Source organism: Myxine glutinosa, chromosome 14, assembly GCF_964187855.1.
Source record: "Myxine glutinosa chromosome 14, kmMyxGlut1.1, whole genome shotgun sequence".
Lineage (NCBI taxonomy): Eukaryota > Metazoa > Chordata > Myxini > Myxiniformes > Myxinidae > Myxine > Myxine glutinosa.
In genome coordinates, this window is record NC_136274.1 from 700,856 (window position 1) to 722,065 (window position 21,210).

General features: G+C 43.1%; 1 protein-coding gene across 7 annotated transcripts in view; it reads right to left on the bottom strand.

The window, feature by feature from the left end:
* The window catches only part of EIF2B1 (eukaryotic translation initiation factor 2B subunit alpha), a 129,470-nt gene that overhangs the window by 44,004 nt on the left and 64,256 nt on the right, over positions 1-21,210 (bottom strand). For 6 of the 7 annotated variants that reach the window (XM_078768293.1, XM_078768291.1, XM_068135108.2 and 3 more), the window contains 2 exons: positions 14,605-14,717; positions 14,068-14,136 (listed from right to left, as the gene is read on the bottom strand). The exons of the other annotated variant lie outside the window; for it this stretch is intronic. In XM_078768293.1, coding sequence (XP_078624419.1) covers positions 14,068-14,136; positions 14,605-14,717 — 182 coding nt within the window. The remainder of the gene's footprint in view (positions 1-14,067; positions 14,137-14,604; positions 14,718-21,210) is intronic. 7 annotated transcript variants of the gene reach the window in all.

Sequence of the window (21,210 nt, forward strand, 5' to 3'; positions counted from 1 at the left end):
AAACGGTCGTACGAGATGCACAGTCCTCTTTGATGCATAGCATTGATTAGAAATTCACGGCCAGTTTGAAGATGTACTTTCAGAGCCATATACAGTGAAGTTGGTGTTTCCCTATCCCTGATGTGACGTGGAAAACTGTCAGGTTTTTTGGATCTGCGTCCAACAGAGTTGAAAATGATCTGCTGCCCAATGGATGTTACAACCTTGGACTTCTCAGATCCAGAAGGAGGCTGATCGATACCTGGTCCATCAAGAAGCAAGTGCAAGAATGATTTAATCGTGGCTGGGATGGATTCAGTTCACATGAGGTTGAGAAGGAGCCTTGGAAAGCCTGCTTCATGTGGAGATAATCTCGCCAGAGGATCTTGGCTGCTTTGTGGAGGATGGAGACTTCAGTTGATGTTTTGCCTTTCATATCAGCTATAACTCTGGACATATCATCGTCGAAAACAAGAGACCAGGAACGGTTAATTTTTACTGCCTTGATGTCAGGAATCATGCGCTCAATATCCTCTCTAAGGTGTGTTGTATTATATTTGATGTCGGGAAAACTGAGAGCAGCAAGGCGCTCCTCATAGAGGGTCGTGAAGTGAGCCATTGCTCGCGACTTCCCTGAACCACGGTTATCTTCAATGAAGTCGAGTAACTCGTTGAGAACATGTGCTCGCATCACCTGAGTGTTATGACTCCCAGTCATGTCGCTTCCAACCTTCTCCACTTTCCTGTACAGCCGAGTCAGGCACGCGTGATGATAAACAACATTGATAGAGATCAAGTCATCAGCAGAAAGTTTACACAACAGACGTTTGTCGCCTAACACTCGAGTACAATCCTTGACTTTCTTATCCAAGCCAAGAGTAGCAGCGTTCCTAAGCTCTTTCTTGTTGCCCACTTTATCACAAAAAAGACATGGAGTGTCGACTGGTTCGCTGAAACATGTAGAGGGTGAGGGTGAGGCCTGTGTAATGGACCTGGCACTTCTGTTCATGCGGTGAGTTTTCACTGGGCTCACTGACTCTTGTCTTTGATGCTTATTCCTCGCTCTCTCCACTTTTTGATTGTCGACAGCATTCCTGCAAGATTTGTGCCACACGACCTGATTAAACATCATCAGCTGCACAATATGCTGAGTACTACCACCACCACCACCACCAATGTTATCTATGACTACAAAGTTAGGCAGTTCACCTAATTCCTTAAGTTCCTGGATATTGTCCACAACTTCTTTGTAAGTGGCTGAAAGTCTTTCAGGGTTGTTTCTCAATTTCATAGATGATGAGGGATCCATAGTTGGTTTATTTCTTTCGTCTGATTGACATATGTAACATAAGCTCCAGTCACGAGTGTCCATGCTAGCAGGCCTGGTTTTACAGTTGCCAGTATTCATTTTGGATTAGCCACTTAGAATCTGAAACATAGAAACGTATGTAATTGGTCATTTGCAGAAAAAACCAGCATGAGAAAGTCTAATTTACTTTCTCATAAATAAAATGTTATCAAAATACCCCAAAAGCCTGTTGTCATTAATTTTTATTAAAATGTCGAATTTATGTTTCATTTATGTGACTTTACCTTTAAATGTATCCAAAATGCAGAAGTGATGCCAGAAATTAGTTAGGCAACCTCAAATGAGCTGGGAAACATATATCATAATAGTTTCTATGACAAATGCTTCCTGGGCTATGAGTCGGCCATGTTTTCCAAGATGGCCGATGGCAGCCATCTTGAATTTTAAGATACAACTTGTGACTTTTGATAATTTTGTTCCTCTGGCCCAAAGGAACTTCCATGCCAAAGGGGACCTTCGCATCATGACTTGAAGTCAAAAAGCACTTGGCATGTCCACTAGTGTCCCCAACCATTTCTCGAAATGCATTGACCGATTTTTAAAGATGGGCGCGATTCGGAAAATTTTAAGTCCGCTTACCGCTTATCCGCTCCGCCAGCCCGTGTAGTCCGATTCGCTTATCCGCTTCAGCGGCCGAAAATCTTAGTCCGCTTACCGCTTATCCGCTTCGATTCGATTTTTTAAAAGCGCTTCGACGTTTTAAAAGCGATTTTTGACGTTTCTAAAGGGAATTTAATGCTTTTTAAGCCTAAATAGCCATTTCTAACTACTACAAAGACAAACAAAGCTTTTAAGATCAAAAATATACATTTTTATTTAAATAAAATTTATTCAAAATTTATTGAAATTAAGTTTTCCACTCGACTCTACTCTACGCTACAGTTAATTTAAATATAATTTTAATATATGCAAGTTACATTAAAGAAAAATCAATTTGCCCGTCCTTTCTTTGACAAGAGAGTCTACTAGTCAACAGACTAGCAGTCTGTTGACTAGTCCTCGTCTTCCTCCTCCACCTCGTGGGCCTTCTTGAGGATTTGGAGGTTGCCCTTCATGAAGACGAGGGCCTCGAAGTTCGGTGCAGCCAAGGCCGACCTCTTAGGCCTGAGGATGTCCGACCCGTAGCTGAACACGCGCTCGACCGAGGCAGAGCTCGGGAGCGGCGTGTTCTGCCTGAGAAATAGAGTTACCCAAGCATCACGGAACTCGAGCGGGAAGAGATTGGGCGAGAGCCGAGTTGTTAGGGTTTCACTTATTATTCACTTAAATAAATATTCACAATTCTAGAGTAACGGCTCAGGCTAACAGCTGATTTGGCGAATCGCGATGCGCTTTAATTTTTCGGTAGTCCGCTTACGCTTATCCGCTTCGGTTTCCGGGGGTTGTTCCGATTCGCTTATCCGCTTCGAAAACGTTAGTCCGCTGCAGCGGATAAGCGGATAAGCGGACTTTCGAAGCGGACCGCCCACCTTTGCCGATTTTACTTGGCGCACACACAATACATGAGAGTATACATATGCAGAAGATTTTGTTTTGTAATCCGACCAACGATGGCCGACTGGCGGCCTTCAACTCCGTACAGCGAAATTACTAAAACCACAGGGGCTATGACATTTTATGTATTTTTCTTCTTGTTCATTCAAATTCTCACTTTTTCTTTCTTTTATCTCTTTCACTCTTTATTTGTCTTTCTTTATATGTCTCAGTAGGAGAGGTAACAGTCGTTAATGCTGTTTATAACATTAAACAAAGAAATTTGGAGGAATTCTGACGTCCATGAGGTAAGTTTTACTGACAGAACTGAGTGAAGATCTACTGTAATCTATATACCCCACAAAGGTTGGGTAAATAACATGATCCTTCCTGCCGATGAAGTAGCGTTTTTCATAGCGGCCTTTTGAAACCCACCAAATAAGGTTTTGTTTTGAAAACCAGCAATGAAACCCACTTTTCCTGCTGTTTAACACAAAACTAAAACTCGTTTTAACACGAAAAGAAACTTGGTAAATGAACACACACCCAATGTTCTTGAGACCCGACCCTAGATCGACTGTAATCTATATACCTCAAAGAGGTATGACCCTTCCTGCTGCTCTCGTATTGAGCAGGTGTACTAGTAAATTAAAATGTCGGTCAGTGGAGTCAGCTGTCGAAATGACATCATCGACGTAAGGACGTAGCGTGACGGTCGGACACAAAACTACCGCTGCTTTAATATATTGAAGATGATATATTTTAACCTCCAGTTACTTTGCAGTCACTATGAAGGGATTAGTGTTACGATTAGATTTACTATAATATTAACGTTACGTTATCATCATTACGCAAATGATATTACGATAAAATAACCGAGGCTAATTCCTTACTTCCACGTTATTTGTACCATACACCGCTTATCATTGATTCATGAACCATACACCACTTCAATCCAGAAACTTTCGAATAACGACAAAGGGATTGCAGTTTTACGATTATATTTACTATATTGTCGCGTCCCCGGGGTTAAGGCCCCTGAGTGATGGATGACCGAAAGGAGCTTTACTCCGAGGCGTATTTCAAACTTAGCGGGATTATTTTTTCGCGCGTGCGGGAAGGTTCGAAGCCTTAGCTGATCGGATGGCCGACATTGGGTTTATCCAAACCCACAGAACAAAGAAACGAAACAAGACAGAAAAGCAAAATTTAACAAACTAGCAACGGCACCCGCCCTAGGGGCGGGGCTTCAATTGGGAGGCCCAAATGAAAATGCTAAATATCAGAAATTGAAGGCTTTTTTTCTTTTAAACGATTTATATAAACATCCGTTAAATCTCGATCGGTGCAGCCGTTTGTGCGGCACCCGGGAAAATAACGTCATGCGGGAGCAAGTATCAGCAGGATGTGGCAGTGTGGGAGTCCACGTTTCTGATCCTCCTTCATGCCGAAGTAGCCCACCACTTCTCCAAGCATTCCGCTCTTCAGATCTGCCATGACAGATTTAAGCTTGATACTGAAGACGTGTGCAGTTAGTCCTCCCGATGTCGTATGTACTCCCGATACGTGTTTCCTTCATTGTAAAAACTACCAAATCAACAGTTAAAAGGATTTTGAGCCGATAGTTGTTACGGCCTTGGCAAGATCGATGGAGACAGCGATCTGTTAGCGTATACACCGCCCAAATAGCTATGTGGAATTCTCTCATGTAGAGATTAAACTCGCCCTGCTAGCAACGGTACCCGCCCTGCAGGCGGGGCTTCAATTGGGAAGCCCAAATGAAAGGTAAAATATCAGAAATTGAAGGCTTTTTATTTTATTTTAAACGATTCATATGAACATCCGTTAAATCATATCACACGCAAATCATCAAAATCTAAACAGTATCTTTAGAATTTCAATAAAAGCCACATCACTGTTCATATCGGTAAATATTATTCCATCGTGTTTCAAATCGTGATCGTGATCGCGATCTGTTAGCGTATACACCGCCCAAATAGATATGTGGAATTCTCTCATGTAGAGATTAAACTCACGTCATTTGAACTTTGGCCGAGGTCATTATTTACTTTTAATGATGCTTATATACGAATGATGTTTAATGATGTTTATATTGGTTTTGGGTCATCCTTTCCGCATATCTCGTGGGATTGTGAGTTGGAGAGACGGCCGTGATGGCGGGGAGGGGGTTGGAATTCTCTCAAGCAGGGATTGAACCCGTGTCCTTATAAAAGGTCTTTGTCCGAGGTCACCGAGTCCGATCGGTGCAGCCGTGCAGCGATCGGTGCAGCCGTTTGTGCAGCACCCGTGAAAGAAAACAACATCATCACAATGAAAACATCGTCACAATGAACGTTATGCGAACGCGAATGTTATGCGGGAGTCCAAACCTGAGAATGCTGGAGACCAAAGCTGAAATTGGAAAAATTAAATAGCCTATTTTACTCCTGGAGATCCCTGGATTACCCACCCAAAATATCGCTGCGATCGGTTCAGCTGTTTTTGCGGTACCTTCGAACTGACAGACAGTCGGATGGACATTTGGTGAATTATAGTAAGATAAATTTTTTTTTACAGTAACGTAAAAGACAACGAAAGGTGAGGTAAACTAAAATTCCTAATTTTAACATCTCCACTCGTAGACTCACAACAACACGACAGGGGGAAAGATGAAATAAAATAACATAATGTTCCTTTTATAATCGGCTGAACTCAACTTTTCTGTTCCAGCGATGGCATCGATTGAGTCGGTAGTTCCAAAGCAGCTGAAGAGTGCAGGTCCCACTCCAACAATGGCGCGGAGAGGCTTTTTCGTCACACCCCGACCGTGCCGTCCTTCGGGAATGTTCAGGGGTGGGGTTCCCTTGCCGATCGGCAAATGCTGTTTCTGTCGGCCCTGGCGGCGTGGTTGGCTAATGGAGCCCATCGCCTAGCCAGCTGAGGTTTATAAGAACATTACGGAAAATCACAGGGATGCAATACATACTGGGGTTTATTAACCTTAAGCCCGATAAACTAGTTAACACAAAAGCCACGCCCCTTATGGCGACATGCAAACGCTCTCAATCTGAACATTTACCCTGCTTATGTACATCGAGATGGGCTTCTCCTTCTTCGCGTCACACAGTCCACACTAAAACCTACACATTCCTACTTCCCTCAGGTATTTCATGACTACGTCCCACAAACATAACAATATTAATAGTATTAACGCTATTATTATTATTATTATTATGAAAACTACTGTATTAAGAAACCTGGGCTAATTTGTCTGAAGTAGCCTGAAGGTGAGGCATGAAGGCATGAAGCCTAAGGCCTATACGTACTGTGTCGTTGGAAGATCCGTAACGTCTATGCTTTCAATATTTGATGATCATTTTAACAATCGGTTGTTTGCGTTTCACAGTGAATGAGAAACGTAAAGGTAGAGCATGGCAAATGTAATATATGACAGGTTTTAACGATATGTTTGGCATGAACATTGGAATCAAAATGCCGGAGTGTGGAGTCAGCCGTTGTACGCTGTAATGACAGACGTAATCACATCACCCTGTCATGTGACCAGATTCTCAGCAATGATTGGTATACGTTTGAGGGGGCACACATACATACATACGGACGGACAAACACTGTTGTAGACTGCTTTTCCCTCTGGGCTATACCATAAAAATGGTGCAAAAACAGATCGCCTTAACTACAGACCTATCAGCTTCCCACCAATCATGAGCAAGGCAATGGCATCCATAATCGCAGTTCATATTAAATCCTTCTTTTTCACCAACAACCTCATCTCAGATCAACAATTTGGAATCAGACCAGGTCACCCCACCTTGGACATGCTGCTTCAACTCACCCAACAATGGACAGAGGCCCTCAATATCAGACATAAGATCAGGACCCTCTCTCTGGATATACAGTGCCTTCAGAAAGTATTCACATTTTGTTGTGTTACAGCAAGAATAGAAAACGGGTTAAAGGAAATTTTTATTTTGTCACCGATGTACACATAATATGCTGCATAATGACAAAGTGTGTGTTTTTTTGTTGTGTGTGCATTTTTACAAACTTATTGAAAATGAAATAAATAAATATATAATTTACATAAGTATTCAGCTCCCTCAGTCAATACCTCACGATTACAGCTTTGAGTGTTCTTGGGTATGTCTGTATCAGCATTGCACATCTGGAATTGGGGAGTTTCTCCCATTCTATCTGCAGGTTTGCTCAATCTCTGTCAAGTTGGATGAGGAGTGTCAGTGAACAGCAATCTTCAAGTATTTGCACAGATTCTCAATGGGAATCATGTCTGGCCTTTGGCTGGGCCACACCAGGACTTTCACGTACTTGTTCTGAAGCCATTCCAGTGTTGCTTTGGCTGTATGTTTGGGGTCATTGTCCTGTTGGAATGTAAATCTTTGCCGCAGTCTGAAGTCTTTTGCACTTTGAAGCAGGTTCTCCTCAAGGATTTGCCTGTATTTGGCTCCACTCATTGCTCCTTCTTTCCTTGCCAGTCGCTGCCGCTGAAAAGCTTCCCCATAGCATGATGCTGCCACCAACATGCTTGGTTAGATGGGCTCAGTTTCCGCCAGATGTAGTGCTTTGCTTTCAGGCCAGAGAGTTCAATTTTCATCTTATCAGACCACATAATCTTTTGTCTCATGCACTCAGTCTTTCACGTGCCTTTTTACAAACTCCAAGTTTGCTGTCATGTGCCTTTTTCTCAGGAGTGACTTCTGTCTGGCCACTCTCCCATAAAACCTACATTTGTGAAGTGCTGCAGAGACCGTTGTCCTTCCTGCAGGTTCTCCCATCTCAGCCAAGGAAATCTGTAGTTCTGTCAGAATGGTCATTGGGTTCTTGAAATAAGGGTTTGAATACTTATTGACTCAAGACATTTGAGCTTTTAATTTTCAATTATTTTGTAAAATTTTCTAAAAACAAAATTCCACTGATATTATGGGGTATAATGTGTAGAGCAGTGACATAGACTCTCAATTAAATCCATTTTTAATTCAGGCCGTAACACAACAAAATGTGAAAACAGTCATGGGGTGTGAATACTTTCTGAAGACAATGTATATGGATGGTGGGTCCTGAACTTTGCCCGCCGATCGATGTATATAGAGTGATAGTGTGAGTACTTTTGCCGTGTTTTGCGATGCTTTGCAAACAAACAACCAAGCAGCTTGAAGAGTGCTCGCCCAGTGACTTAAGCACTCAAGGAAGCACTCCAATTAAACGGTTGATAAGGAACAGCTGGCTTGGAATGCGATAGCTTGCGGAAACATACCTAACAACTCGCTCAACCTGTCGCTCTGCACTGCAAGGCCAGCGTACACTGCAGCGGCAAGCCTCGCGTCCCCGCGCGATCGCGAACGCAGGGGATGAGAATCGTCAGCGCTCCACCGTCTCTCCACCGTCCGTCGTCATCAAACAAGCAAGAGTCCAGGGTCAAGAACACAAGGGCCAAGAACGCAAGGGGCAACATCCAGCGTAGGGAGATGGTCCAGAACAAGAGAGCAGAGAGAGGGAGGGGAGAGGGGGAAATGTCTGTTTCTCTCCACCTTTTATCAACCCCTCATGACGTCACCTGTCTCTCTCTCTACCAATGCCCGCAGGCCACAACTACTGACTTCGCTCTCCACCTATCACACGCAGTTCGCCCTTTGACGTCATCGGCGTGCCCTGCCAATCAGCGTGATGCCCCAAAACGCCTTTGTCTCTACCAATCCACGGGAAGCTTCTTGCCCCGCCCCTGGCCAATCACAAGTCCTTCCTTACTCCGTTCTTCCCATTGGTCAGCTCCTGCCCAATAGCGAGTCACTTCTTGGTCCGCCCTGGCCAATCACGAGTCTCCGGGGCGTTCTTCGGCCTGCTTGAGCGAGGTGTGCCATACAAGTTGGTGATGTAGCTGGCCGCGGTTCCATCGGCAGTGCTCCGAACTGGCTTCCGGTTGGTTTTATTGTGGGGGGGAATTCGTATGTGTGGTGCTTTTAATGGTGGGATTCCTCACTAGTGTTTGTGTGGGCCATAAGGGACAAGGGGATGATCACTAGGTTTCACACACAGGGGAATTAACATAATCCCTACACTAGTTAAGACGCCCCCCATTCCTCGTAATCGGGACAAATATACACTTAATCCGACATTCAGGCCAAACCCAAATGGTTCTTTCTACCCACGATTATCGGAGCACCTACCTATACAGATATACCTGAATCTATATATCACTACCCCAAAATTCATAACAATACCCTTTGGGCCCCTAGAACCTACAGACCTTTGCACCCATTAAGCCCCCTTCGACCCCTCAGACCTTAACACCATTTTGACCCCTTACATCCATTAGACAGATTAAACAGCTTGGACCCATGACGATTTAGACCAACAGACCATCTAGAACCTTCAAAGCGCACACCATGCAAACATCTGTAGTCTTCTTGCAAAACACCCGATCCACCCAAGTGGTGGGTACTCTGCCAGTATGTATAATAATAACAATAATAACAAGTACACATACATTCAAAGTGCACAGCCCCCATGCCAAATAATTAAATATATTCGTGCCCGGCAATACCGCCGTGCAGCTCATAGAGACTGTATTGGGTGAGAGAGAGGTGTACAATAATAGATTGATTAATTGCATAATTAAAATCAATCAATGATTATCACAAAATATTTTCTTGATCAATTGGCTAATAGCATACCTAAACCACGAGTGCTTCATCCGAAGCTGTAACATTTTGAAAATTAATTAAATAAATAAGGCATTCATCAAAAAAATTAAATAATTAATTGATTAATCAATAAATTAATTGATTAATCAATAAATCAAAAATAGCCTTTATAGCCACATCACTTGGTCACTATCATGTCCATATATTAGCTTCCTCTCAAAAGGTGCCTGAGATATTGTCCAGAAGAATGAATGAAATGAATGAATGAAAAATGAATGAATGAATGATCGTTTTTAAGGCCATTTCCCCCGCTAGAGCGGGGGTTAGCCATGCGGGCCCCATGACAATCATGGTTCCCTGTTTGAGGCAATGTTTTTATGGCCGGATGCCCTTCCTGACGCCAACCCTGTTATTCGCCTTTTGCGGCACACATGGCATTACCAGTGAACTGGTACTCAATTTGCCGACCTCAGAAGGATGACAGGTTGAGTCAACCCCCCTGGCGTTCATTCAGTGATCAACCGGGATTCGAACCCAGGATCCTAGGATCACAAGCCAGCACCCTAACCGCGAAGCCAACACCAGGCTTTAATCCAACACCAACACATAAGAACTTAATTAATCGATAATAATTAAGTAACTAATAAATTAATTGATTAATCAATAAACCAAAAATACTGTTTTTGACAAAATACTTGGTCACTATTGTGCCAAAATTTCAGATTCCTAGCTCAAAGGATGGCTGAGATATCGCCCGGACAAACAAACAAGAAAACAAACAAGAAAACAAGAAAACAAACAAGAAAACAAACAAGAAAAACAAACAAACAAGAAAATGAAAAATCGGTCAGAGACAGAGGACTTGCCGGAATGTACTTTTTATCGACCATTTTGGACAAATATAATGACCGAACCATGTGACCGCTGACGGCATCATTATTTGTTTTCTAAACTAATTTATTCCTTGATGATGCTCAAGAAATTTAATCTTGATCGGATGAAGTTTTGTACTTGTCGAATTATGACATCATAATGGAGGCACGAATGTCATCATCATTAAAAAAAAAAAAAAAACACCTTTAGAGGCCATTTTTCCCCGCAAGCGGGGGTTGGCCTTTTTCGGGAACCGTGGTTGTTGTTGTTTTTCGGTCCCCTTTTTGAAGCAATGTTTTATGGCCGGATGCCCTTCCTGACGCCAACCCTTTTTGCCGCCTTTGACGACAAGCAGGGAATTACCAGTGAACTGATACTCAATTTGCCGACCTCGGAAGGATGGCAGGCTGAGTCAACCCCCCTGGCGTTAATTCAGCGATTGACCGGGATTCGAACCCAGGATCCTAGGATCCTAAGCCGGCACCCTAGCCGCTAGCCCAACACCAGGGATTTGCCGACCTCAGAAGGATGACAGGTTGAGTCAACCCCCCCTGGCGTTCATTCAGTGATCAACCGGGATTCATCATCATTAACATATTTTATTCCCCATGGAGAGTTCTTTACAATGAGCCATGTCTTAATTTTTTCTATTCAGCACTTTTGGAGATATAGAGGTGCTAAGTTCTTCGGTTTTTCCAAGATGGCGGCCGAACCACGTGACCGATGATATCATTATTAACATATTTTATTCCCCATGGAGAGTTCTTTTCAATGAGCCATGTCTCAATTTTTTCTATTCATCACTTTTGGAGATATATTGGTGCTAAGTTTATCGGTTTTCCAAGATGGCGGCTGAACCACGTGACCTATGACGTCATCATTAACATATTTTATTCCCCCTGGAGTTCTTTACAATGAGCCATGTCTCAATTTTTTCTGTCCAGCACTTTCGGAGATGTAGTGGTGCAAAGTTTTTCGGTTTTTCCAAGATGGCGGCCGAATCACGTGACCGATGACATTAACATATTTTATTCCGCATGGAGAGTTCTTTACAATGAGCCATGTCTCAATTTTTTCTGTTCAGCACTTTCTGAGATATAGAGGTGCAAAGTTTTTCGTTTTTTCCAAGATGGCGGCCGAACCACGTGACCGATGACGTCATCAATTGGGCACAATCTATTCCAGGGCAAGACAAATACGTGTGCAAAGTTTGGCGATTCTACGTGCAACGGTGTAGACGTAGTGCTGCAATCAGACAAACATACATATTTTTTTCAGATGAAAAATCGGTCAGTGACCGAGGACTTGCCGGAATTTACTTTTTTTTTTATCAGCCATTTAGGACAAATATGGCGGTTGAACCATGTGACCAATGACATCATCTTAACATATTTTATTCCCCTTGGAGAGTTCTTTACAATGAGCCATGTCTCAATTTGTTCTATTCAGCACTTTTGGAGATAGAGGTGCTAAGTTCTTCGGTTTTTCCAAGATGGCGGCCGAACCACGTGACCGATGACATCATTAACATATTTTATTCCCCATGGAGAGTTCTTTTCAATGAGCCATGTCTCAATTTTTTCTATTCAGCACTTTCGGAGATAGAGGTGCAAATTTTTTTCAAGATGGCGGCCGAAGCACGTGACCGATGACATCATCAATTGGGCACAGTATATTAGAGGGCAAGACAAATACGTGTGCAAAGTTTGGCGATTCTACATACAACGGTGTAAACGTAGTGCTGCAAAGACAAACAGACAGACAAACGAACAGATCAACATACTTGCCGGAATCTTTTCCGGCAAGTAACAAACAAGAAAACAAACAGCCAGAGTGAAAACTGAGTACTCCCTTTCAGTGTGCGTCATTGCCGAGCCTCCTTTGGTGCCCGGCAATGACGTTATGCAGCGCCTGGAGATAGCATCGGAAAGGAGCAGTGGACAATAACTAGAACTGCCACTTTATAACTGCTGGCAGTGAGAACCAGGTACCAAGATCCTGCCGTCTTGAAAGATGATGGGCTGCGCCCTGGTTATCTCAATTTCAAGCAGATGAGCAGTGTCTGCTATGGCCGAACAGTCCAATCTGGAAGTGTCAGTGTCGCTCACAATTGCTGCAGACAAGCAAAGTGGGGATGGACCGACCACAACTCTGGCCCCGTGCCGAGCCCTCTTCTGCTCCCTGTAGGCAGCTCTCCTCTCATTTACCAGCGTCACACCTGGTACAGCGTGACTTAAACTGTCGCGATTCTCAGCCAAGGATTCCCAAGTGTCAACGCAGATGTCAGCCGCCCTCAAATCTCTTTTGCGAGTATCTTTGAAACAGAGCTGGAGGCGGCCCCTTGATCTTATACCTGTGACTAACTCGCCAAAGAGCATGTCCGTTGAGATGCTACCGTCTTCGATACAATGAACATGATCAAGCCATCGGAGATGCCACTTGCTAAGAAGAGCAAGCATGCTGGGCACACCTGTGCGAAGGAACACCTCTGTATTGGTAATTATCCCGCCATGAAATACCAAGGACTTGACACAGACAGCGGAGGTGGAAGGCATCAAGATGCTTTTCCTGGCCTACGTACATTGTCTAGGACTTCCTTCCGTAGAGAATGTTGCTGAGCACACTGACCTGGTACACATGGAGCTTAGTCTTCTCTGTCAGCCTGCCGTTTGTCCACACACTCTTTCTCAGCCTTGACATGATGACTGCGGCCTTGACAATCCTACTGTTAATTTATATAGCGTGGTGGACTAGAGAGAGGCAGCTGTTGATGGTGGATCCCAGATAGATAAAGCTCTTAACTGCCTCAAAGTTGTCAATGGTGATGCAGAGTTGTTTCCACATCCTGACCCATGATGTTGGTTTTCTTAATGCCGATAGTCAATCCAATCTCCTCGCAGGTGTGAGAGAGCTGGTCTACCAGTCGTTGCAGTTGATGCTCTTTATGTGCAGTCGGTGCAGCACCATCTGCGGACAGAATGAATGAAATGAAAATCACGGTGTGTACCCCGATTTAGAACAGGTACACCGTATCCCTGCGCATCGTAAGAGGCGACCAAGGGTTGGCGTCAGGAAGGGCATCCGGCCATAAAAAACGTTGCCTCAAACAGGGAACCATGAGCTCATGGGGCCCGCAAGGACAACCCACGCTCTAGCGGGGAAAATGGCCTTAAAACGATCATTCATGTGCAGTCGGTGCAGCACCATCTGCGGACAGCAACTCTCATATAAGGGGACCTCCCTCACTTTGGTCTTTGCACGGAGCCTTGAGATGTTGTACAATTTCCCATCATCCTGTTGTGTAAGTAAATGCCCTCAGTGGAATATCCAAAGGCATACAGCAACAGTAGAGAGAGGAATACCCCAAAGAGTGTGGGTACCAGCACACAGCCCTGCTTCACACCACTGCTGGTCCTCAAATTTCAGACGTCACCCCAATGAAGCTTTAGAATTACCCTTTAGAATCCTCTAGAATTCTCCTTTAGAATCCTATAGAATTAAACATGGTGGGTTCAACAGGTTCTTCATTTTTGACAGACAGATGGACAGATGGAAGGAAAGACATAACCAAATATTGAAGCGGCTTCACCGCTTAAAAACAACCAGTGACCTTATCATACATCTTCAAAACCAGAGCACCCACTGCCACCTCCTTTCCCCTCATCAATGTGTACTGTACGTACGCCAAACACTTACCCTACAGCAGCATCCAATATGATGGTTACCGGCACATCGAGTTCACGCAGTTTCTCTGCCATGACATGTCTGTAGTGAAAGGAGTGGTGTGACAGACAAATTGCGACGATGACAAATTGGTAAAAATATTAAATAAAATTGAAAAGTATTAAATATTAAAATCAAATATTAACAAAATCTCAAAGCATCGATTAGAAAACACCACAGAGAAGGAACAAAGCCTGTAGCTTGGACAAAATCATCTTGCTAAAAAAACCAATGGTTTCTACTGGCAATTGAGAATGTAGTATAACCAGACGCACACAGGTGAGGATGATAACATCGTTAACATTTTGATGAATCACCTTGAAATAACCTGTCATAGCGATAACTATTCTACATTTTCTAAATTATGAAAATGTTGATTTTGCTACAATTAGCGATTCACTCCATGGGGAGATTATGTCATTGTCCCTTACTTGCCACCTACCCCTTTGTACCTTTAACCCCGACCTTGACCTTGGTCTCAGATTTGGAGAATATCAACAATGATCTCACCCTGAGCCATTTGGCTGGGACTCCGTCACAAGGACCCTGAACCGTTTTCGAGCTTCGACTGCCTGTTCCAGAATTCGCAGCAGTACTCTTGAGTAGGAGTGCGTCAAGATGGTCTAAAAGAGCAAAGCGAACCGAGCCACACAAAACTACAAATTCAATCACCATCAATCATCAAAAAAAAAACAAAAAAAAAAAACCAAGCCCCCAACTGCACCTTCAAAATCGGACGTGCACACTTTAAGTAGTATTGTCATATTGTGTTTGGCATTTAAGTTTTATCATGGACATAGGGTCATCATATTGTGTTTAGCATGCAGGTGATATCATGCACATGGGGTCGTCATATTGTGTTTAGCATGTAGGTGATATCATGCACATGTGGTCGTCATATTGTGTTTAGCATGTAGGTGATATCATGGACATGGGGTCGTCATATTGTGTTTAGCATGTAGGTGATATCATGCACATGGGGTAGTAATATTGTGTTTAGCATGGAGGTGATATCATGGACATGGGGTCGTCATATTGTGTTTAGCATGTAGGTGATATCATGCACATGGGGTAGTAATATTGTGTTTAGCATGGAGGTGATATCATGGACATCGGGTCGTCATATTGTGTTTAGCATGTAGGTGATATCATGCACATGGGGTAGTAATATTGTGTTTAGCATGGAGGTGATATCATGGACATGGGGTCGTCATATTGTGTTTAGCATGTAGGTGATGTCATGGACATGGGGTCGTCATATTGTGTTTAGCATGTAGGTGATATCATGCACATGTGGTCGTCATATTGTGTTTAGCATGTAGGTGATATCATGGACATGGGGTCGTCATATTGTGTTTAGCATGTAGGTGATATCATGCACATGGGGTAGTAATATTGTGTTTAGCATGGAGGTGATATCATGGACATCGGGTCGTCATATTGTGTTTAGCATGTAGGTGATATCATGCACATGGGGTAGTAATATTGTGTTTAGCATGGAGGTGATATCATGGACATGGGGTCGTCATATTGTGTTTAGCATGTAGGTGATATCATGCACATAGGGTCATCATATTGTGTTTGGCATGCAAGTGATATCATGGACATGAGGTCGTCATATTGTGTTTAGCATGTAGGTGATATCATGGACATGGGGTCATCATATTGTGTTTAGCATGTAGGTGATATCATGCACATGGGGTAGTAATATTGTGTTTAGCATGTCGGTGATATGGACATGGGGTCATCCTATTGTGTTTAGCTTGTAAGTGATATGGACATGGGGTCATCCTATTGTGTTTAGCATGTAAGTGATACCATGGACATGGGGTCATCATATTGTGTTGAGCATGTAAGTGACATCATGGACATGGGGTCATCCTATTGTGTTTAGCATGTAAGTGATATGGACATGGGGTCATCCTATTGTGTTTAGCATGTAAGTGATATGGACATGGGGTCATCATATTGTGTTTAGCATGTAAGTGATATCATGGACATGGGGTCATCCTATTGTGTTTAGCCTGCAGGTGATATCATGGACATGGCGTCATCATATTGTGTTTAGCATGTAAGTGATATGGACATGGGGTCGTCATATTGTGTTTAGCATGTAAGTGATATCATGGACATAGGGTCGTCATATTGTGTTTAGCATGTAAGTGATATCATGGACATGGGGTCATCCGATTGTGTTTAGCATGTAAGTGATATGGACATGGGGTCATCCTATTGTGTTTAGCATGTAAGTGATATCATGGACATGGGGTAGTCATATTGTGTTTAGCATGTAAGTGATATCATGGACATAGGGTCGTCATATTGTGTTTAGCATGTAGGTGATATTATGGACATGGGTTCGTCATATTGTGTTTAGCATGTAAGTGATATGGACATGTGTTACGGATTCGTCATTTTCGTTGTGGTGGTTTTCATCCACTGTAAACATTTCTGATTCCATGTATTATTATTGTTGTCATTTAAAGGGAATAGATATTTCTATTTTCAAAAGTTAAAAGCTAATGTTTTAAATGAAACAGGAACCGGACGGCGACGAAGAGGCAGAGGAGAAAAAGAGGGCGGAGCGAGTGAGTCGGACAAGAAAGCCGAGCTGCTCCGAGTTCTGAAGCGAACGTTGTCGAACGGGAGTCACTAGCGAAGTTTCGGGTTTCCCGGGAAAGGGATCCCTGCGACAGAGTTGTCATCGCTGTGACCGATCAACCTGCGTGTCAGGTTTTTGGCGGTGGATTCCGAGGAGAATTATCGTCGGGCCGTTACGTCTCAAGAACGGGTCGTCGGCCATTTTGACTCGCGCGCTTCATGCGTCGAGCAAGGTTTCTTTGCTTCGTCAGCTGTTTTCACCGCTTTCAGAAGTATCTGGTGTGTGTGTGTGCACCATGGCTTTTGAAGATTAATGTGCGGTTCGCCGACTGTGAGCCGTGAAAGTCCATACCCGAGGGTGTGATTTCCCAGTCGCCTTGAAGGCGCCTTTGTGCAGCTTTGGGCTGTGTGACTGTACTTGCCATCCGCACTGGATTCTGGTCTAGATTGGACATCGTTCTGGCGATCGCTGGAGCGAATCGACTTCGGCTTGAAACCGGATTCAACTTGGGTTTGAGGCCGGGAAAGAGACATTGGGAATGTTCTGGTTTCACTCACCTGGAGCACAGTGAGTTATATATTACGAAACTGATGGTATCATCATCGGATGATATATTGATTGTACTTTTGATTACTATTATTGTTGTACTGTTATTCTTGTGTGATCTTAATACAATATTTGTTTGTGAGTAACAATTGGTGTGGCTTCACCATTGATCTTTGACATACGGAATAACACATTTTTCTGCCGTGACTCCTCTCGGGGCTCGGAGGCACACCGTGACCAAGGGGTCGGGGAGGAGCACGTAACACATGGGGTCGTCATATTGTGTTTAGCATGTAAGTGATATGGACATGGGGTCATCATATTGTGTTTAGCATGTAAGTGATTTGGACATGGAGACGTCATGTTGTGTTTAGCATGTAAGTGATATGGACATGGGGTCGTCATATTGTGTTTAGCATGTAAGTGATATGGACATGGGGCTCGATGTATGTTGCGAGTGTATGTTAGCACAAGTTTGCATTTTTCACTCTCTCTCCCTTCTCTCTCTCCTCTACATTTTGCAACAAACACACTTTAATTCACATTCACATCCTAACATGCCTCCTTGTTTAGCGGAGAGTCCAACGCAATTACAAAGTGAAGAAGAACAAGTTTCAAAATAACAACTCATTGCTCTGAAACCCGATACAGCCCTTCTACGTGATGGTCCGCAGTATCGCCAAGTCTTAGATGTTTCGACTTCGTATCAGGGTCTACCCGAAGAATCAAGGGGGCTTCCAGAGCGGTCCCAAACATCAGCAATCGTCTGAACTACAAGCTTAAGAGATGAGCAGATGACCGTCAGCCCACTCGGCAATATATATATATATATATATATATATATATATATATATATATATATATATATATATCTATATCTATATATCTATATATCTATATATCTATATATATATATATATATATATATATATATATATATATATATATATATATATATATATATATATATATATATATATATATATATATATATATATATATATATATATATATATATATATATATACATACATACATACATACATACAGTCACGTGAAAAAGTAAGTACACCCCATGTTAAGTTTTGACTTTTTCAACATATTTCAACATATAGCTATTTGATCTTCATTTCAACAATGTTGAGAGATAAAGGTGATATAATATCACAAATATCATGAAACATTTACATTTTGCGGTCCATTATATAATTTAAATAAACACAAATGCAAATTTCGCATGTGGAAAAAGTAAGTACACACTTGGCTCTAATAGGTGGTATTTACCCTTTGGCAGAAACAACCTCAAGTAGGCATTTCTTATAACTGTCTACCAGTCTCTGACATCGACTGGGAGAAATTTTTGCCCACTCCTCCATGCAGAATTCTTTCAGCTGTGCGATGTTTGAGGGGTTTCTTGCATGCACAGCTCGTTTCAAATCCCCCCACAACATCTCGATGGGATTTAGATCTGGGCTTTGACTTGGCCATTCCAGACGACTCCATTTCTTTCTTTTCAGCTTTTCCTTGGCAGATTTACTGGTATGTTTAGGGTCATTATCATGTTGCAAGGTTCATCTTCGGTTGAGCTTCAACTTTGCGACAGATGGTCTCACATTATCCTCAAGCACCCTCTGGTACAATGAAGAATTCATAGTGGATTCTATGATGGTGAGCTGCCCAGGCCCTGATGCAGCAAAGCTGCCCCAAACCATAATATTTCCACCACCATGCTTTACAGTTGGAATCAGGTTCTTGTGGTCAAATGCTTTCTTTGGTTTTCGCCAAACATGTCTTCTGGTACTGTGGCCAAATAGCTCTACCTTTGACTCATCTGTCCAGAGCGCATTGTTCCAGAAGTGTTGGTCTTTGCCTAGGTGTTCATTGGCAAACTTTAGTCATGCCCTGATGTTCTTTCTGGACAGCAAAGGTTTCCTCCTGGCACACCTCCCATGTAGATCAAATTTGTCTCCTCTGAGTCTCCTCTTTCTAAAGGTACATTCGTGCACTTTGACATTAACAGTGGCAAGAGCTACCTGTCGGTCCCGTGATGATATTCTGGGGTTCTTAGAGACTTCTTTCAGCATCTTACGGTCTGCTCTCGGGCTGAACTTGCTGGGCGGCCTGGCCTGAACAAGTTGGCAGATGTTTGGAATCTTCTCCACTTGTAGATGATCTTCCGGACAGTGGAATGATTGCTTTTAAATTGTTTGGAGATCTTCTTAAATCCCTTCCCAGACTCGTAGGCATCTATAACCTTCTTTCTGAAGGCCTCAGAGCTCTTTTGATCGAGGCATGGTGATGCCGCACACTTCAACAACAAAGAGCAAACCAAACTAAATGTCTGAGGTTTAAATAAGACAGGTTCCTCCAAGGTCCTCTCTAACGATGTTCTAATCATTTGCACCAGAGCTGGTGCACCTCATTCTAATTTTAGGTATTTGAAGTCGTGATAAATGTCGGGGTGTACTTACTTTTTCCACATGCGACATTTGCATTTATGTTGATTTAAATTATATAATGGACTACAAAATGTAAATGTTTCATGATATTTGTTATATTATATCACCTTTATCTATCAATATTGTTGAAATGAAGATCAAATAACTGTATGTTGAAATATGTTGAAGAAGTCAAAACTTTACATGGGGTGTACTTACTTTTTCACATGACTGTATATATATATATATATATATATATATATATATATATATATATATATATATATATATATATATATATATATATATATATATATATATATATATATATATATATATTGTTACGGAACCCAACGTCGGCCTCTTTCCCCCTTATCGAGGGGGGATTAATCCCCTCGTCTATGACTGACCGACGTGGTCCCGGGGGTATGACGTCACGCCCGGTCAGCGCTGGGTAGGGTATTAGGCCCAACCGTCCTATGACCTAAATACCAGCGCATCCCGGTACGCAAGGAAACACCCCCTCGCTCACGGCCGCAGCGTAATGGACTGGTTGCGTCGAGCGAAGCGAACTGCGGCGTGAGCCGTTTATCGAAGGGGCTAAACCCGATTCATATTCGTTGGCCGAATCGCGCCACGTACACTCAATTTGGAAACCTCTAAAGCGACCGAATGTGAAGAAGAGGACAAGGTAGGAAGAACAGGGATTTATTACTAATTATTAATTATTGTACACAATCAAAAAAAGAACCAAGGAGAAGGAAAGATAACGAAAGTAACTGGAAGAAGAAGAAGAAGAGGAAGACAGTGCAAATACTAGCTTATTCTATACAATCTTACTTAGACCCCAGGACAACATAAAAGATGGACGACAATCAGACTTACACAGGGGATGATGGCAGGAACGAATGGCAGGAGGTGGATGGCTGGACGGATGAGCAGGTCGGATCCCGGGGCGGGAAGGATGCGGGTCCGGTTCGTGTGTGCTCAAGGTGAGCAGCCGCCGTTAAAGCTCAAAGCTGCGGTGGTTCCAGCTGCGATGGTTCAAGCTGCCGTCTCTGCCGCATCCCTCTCATCTCTCCCCGCAGTCCTTCTGCACCCCCTTTTTATCAGGCGTGTCGCAATCAAGCCGCCAGCCTCTTAGGAACGCCCATCGGTGAGCTCGCCTCGGCCTCGATTGGTCGCGAGGGCTCACCGATCCCACCCCTCGATGAGGCGCTGGCAGGGCCACACCTTGTTCCTGGCGCTTGGCTGACTCCTCCCACCTTCTTCCCCGAGGCTTGACCACGTGCGTAATGGCGGGCGAATGCAGAAAATCGCCCAATGCAGTTGGAAATGAAGGCTGGCAATTGAAAGGGGATCTATCCTATTTAATTGATGCAACGCAATGAATTAGTGGACCACAGAGCCTTATACTGACATTTACTAAGGACATAACTACTGAGGGAAACTTATGATTGGCTATGTGTGTGCGATGTCTTAACTAAGGACGACCTTTGACCTTTACACTTGGAGGTATTTACAAGGAAT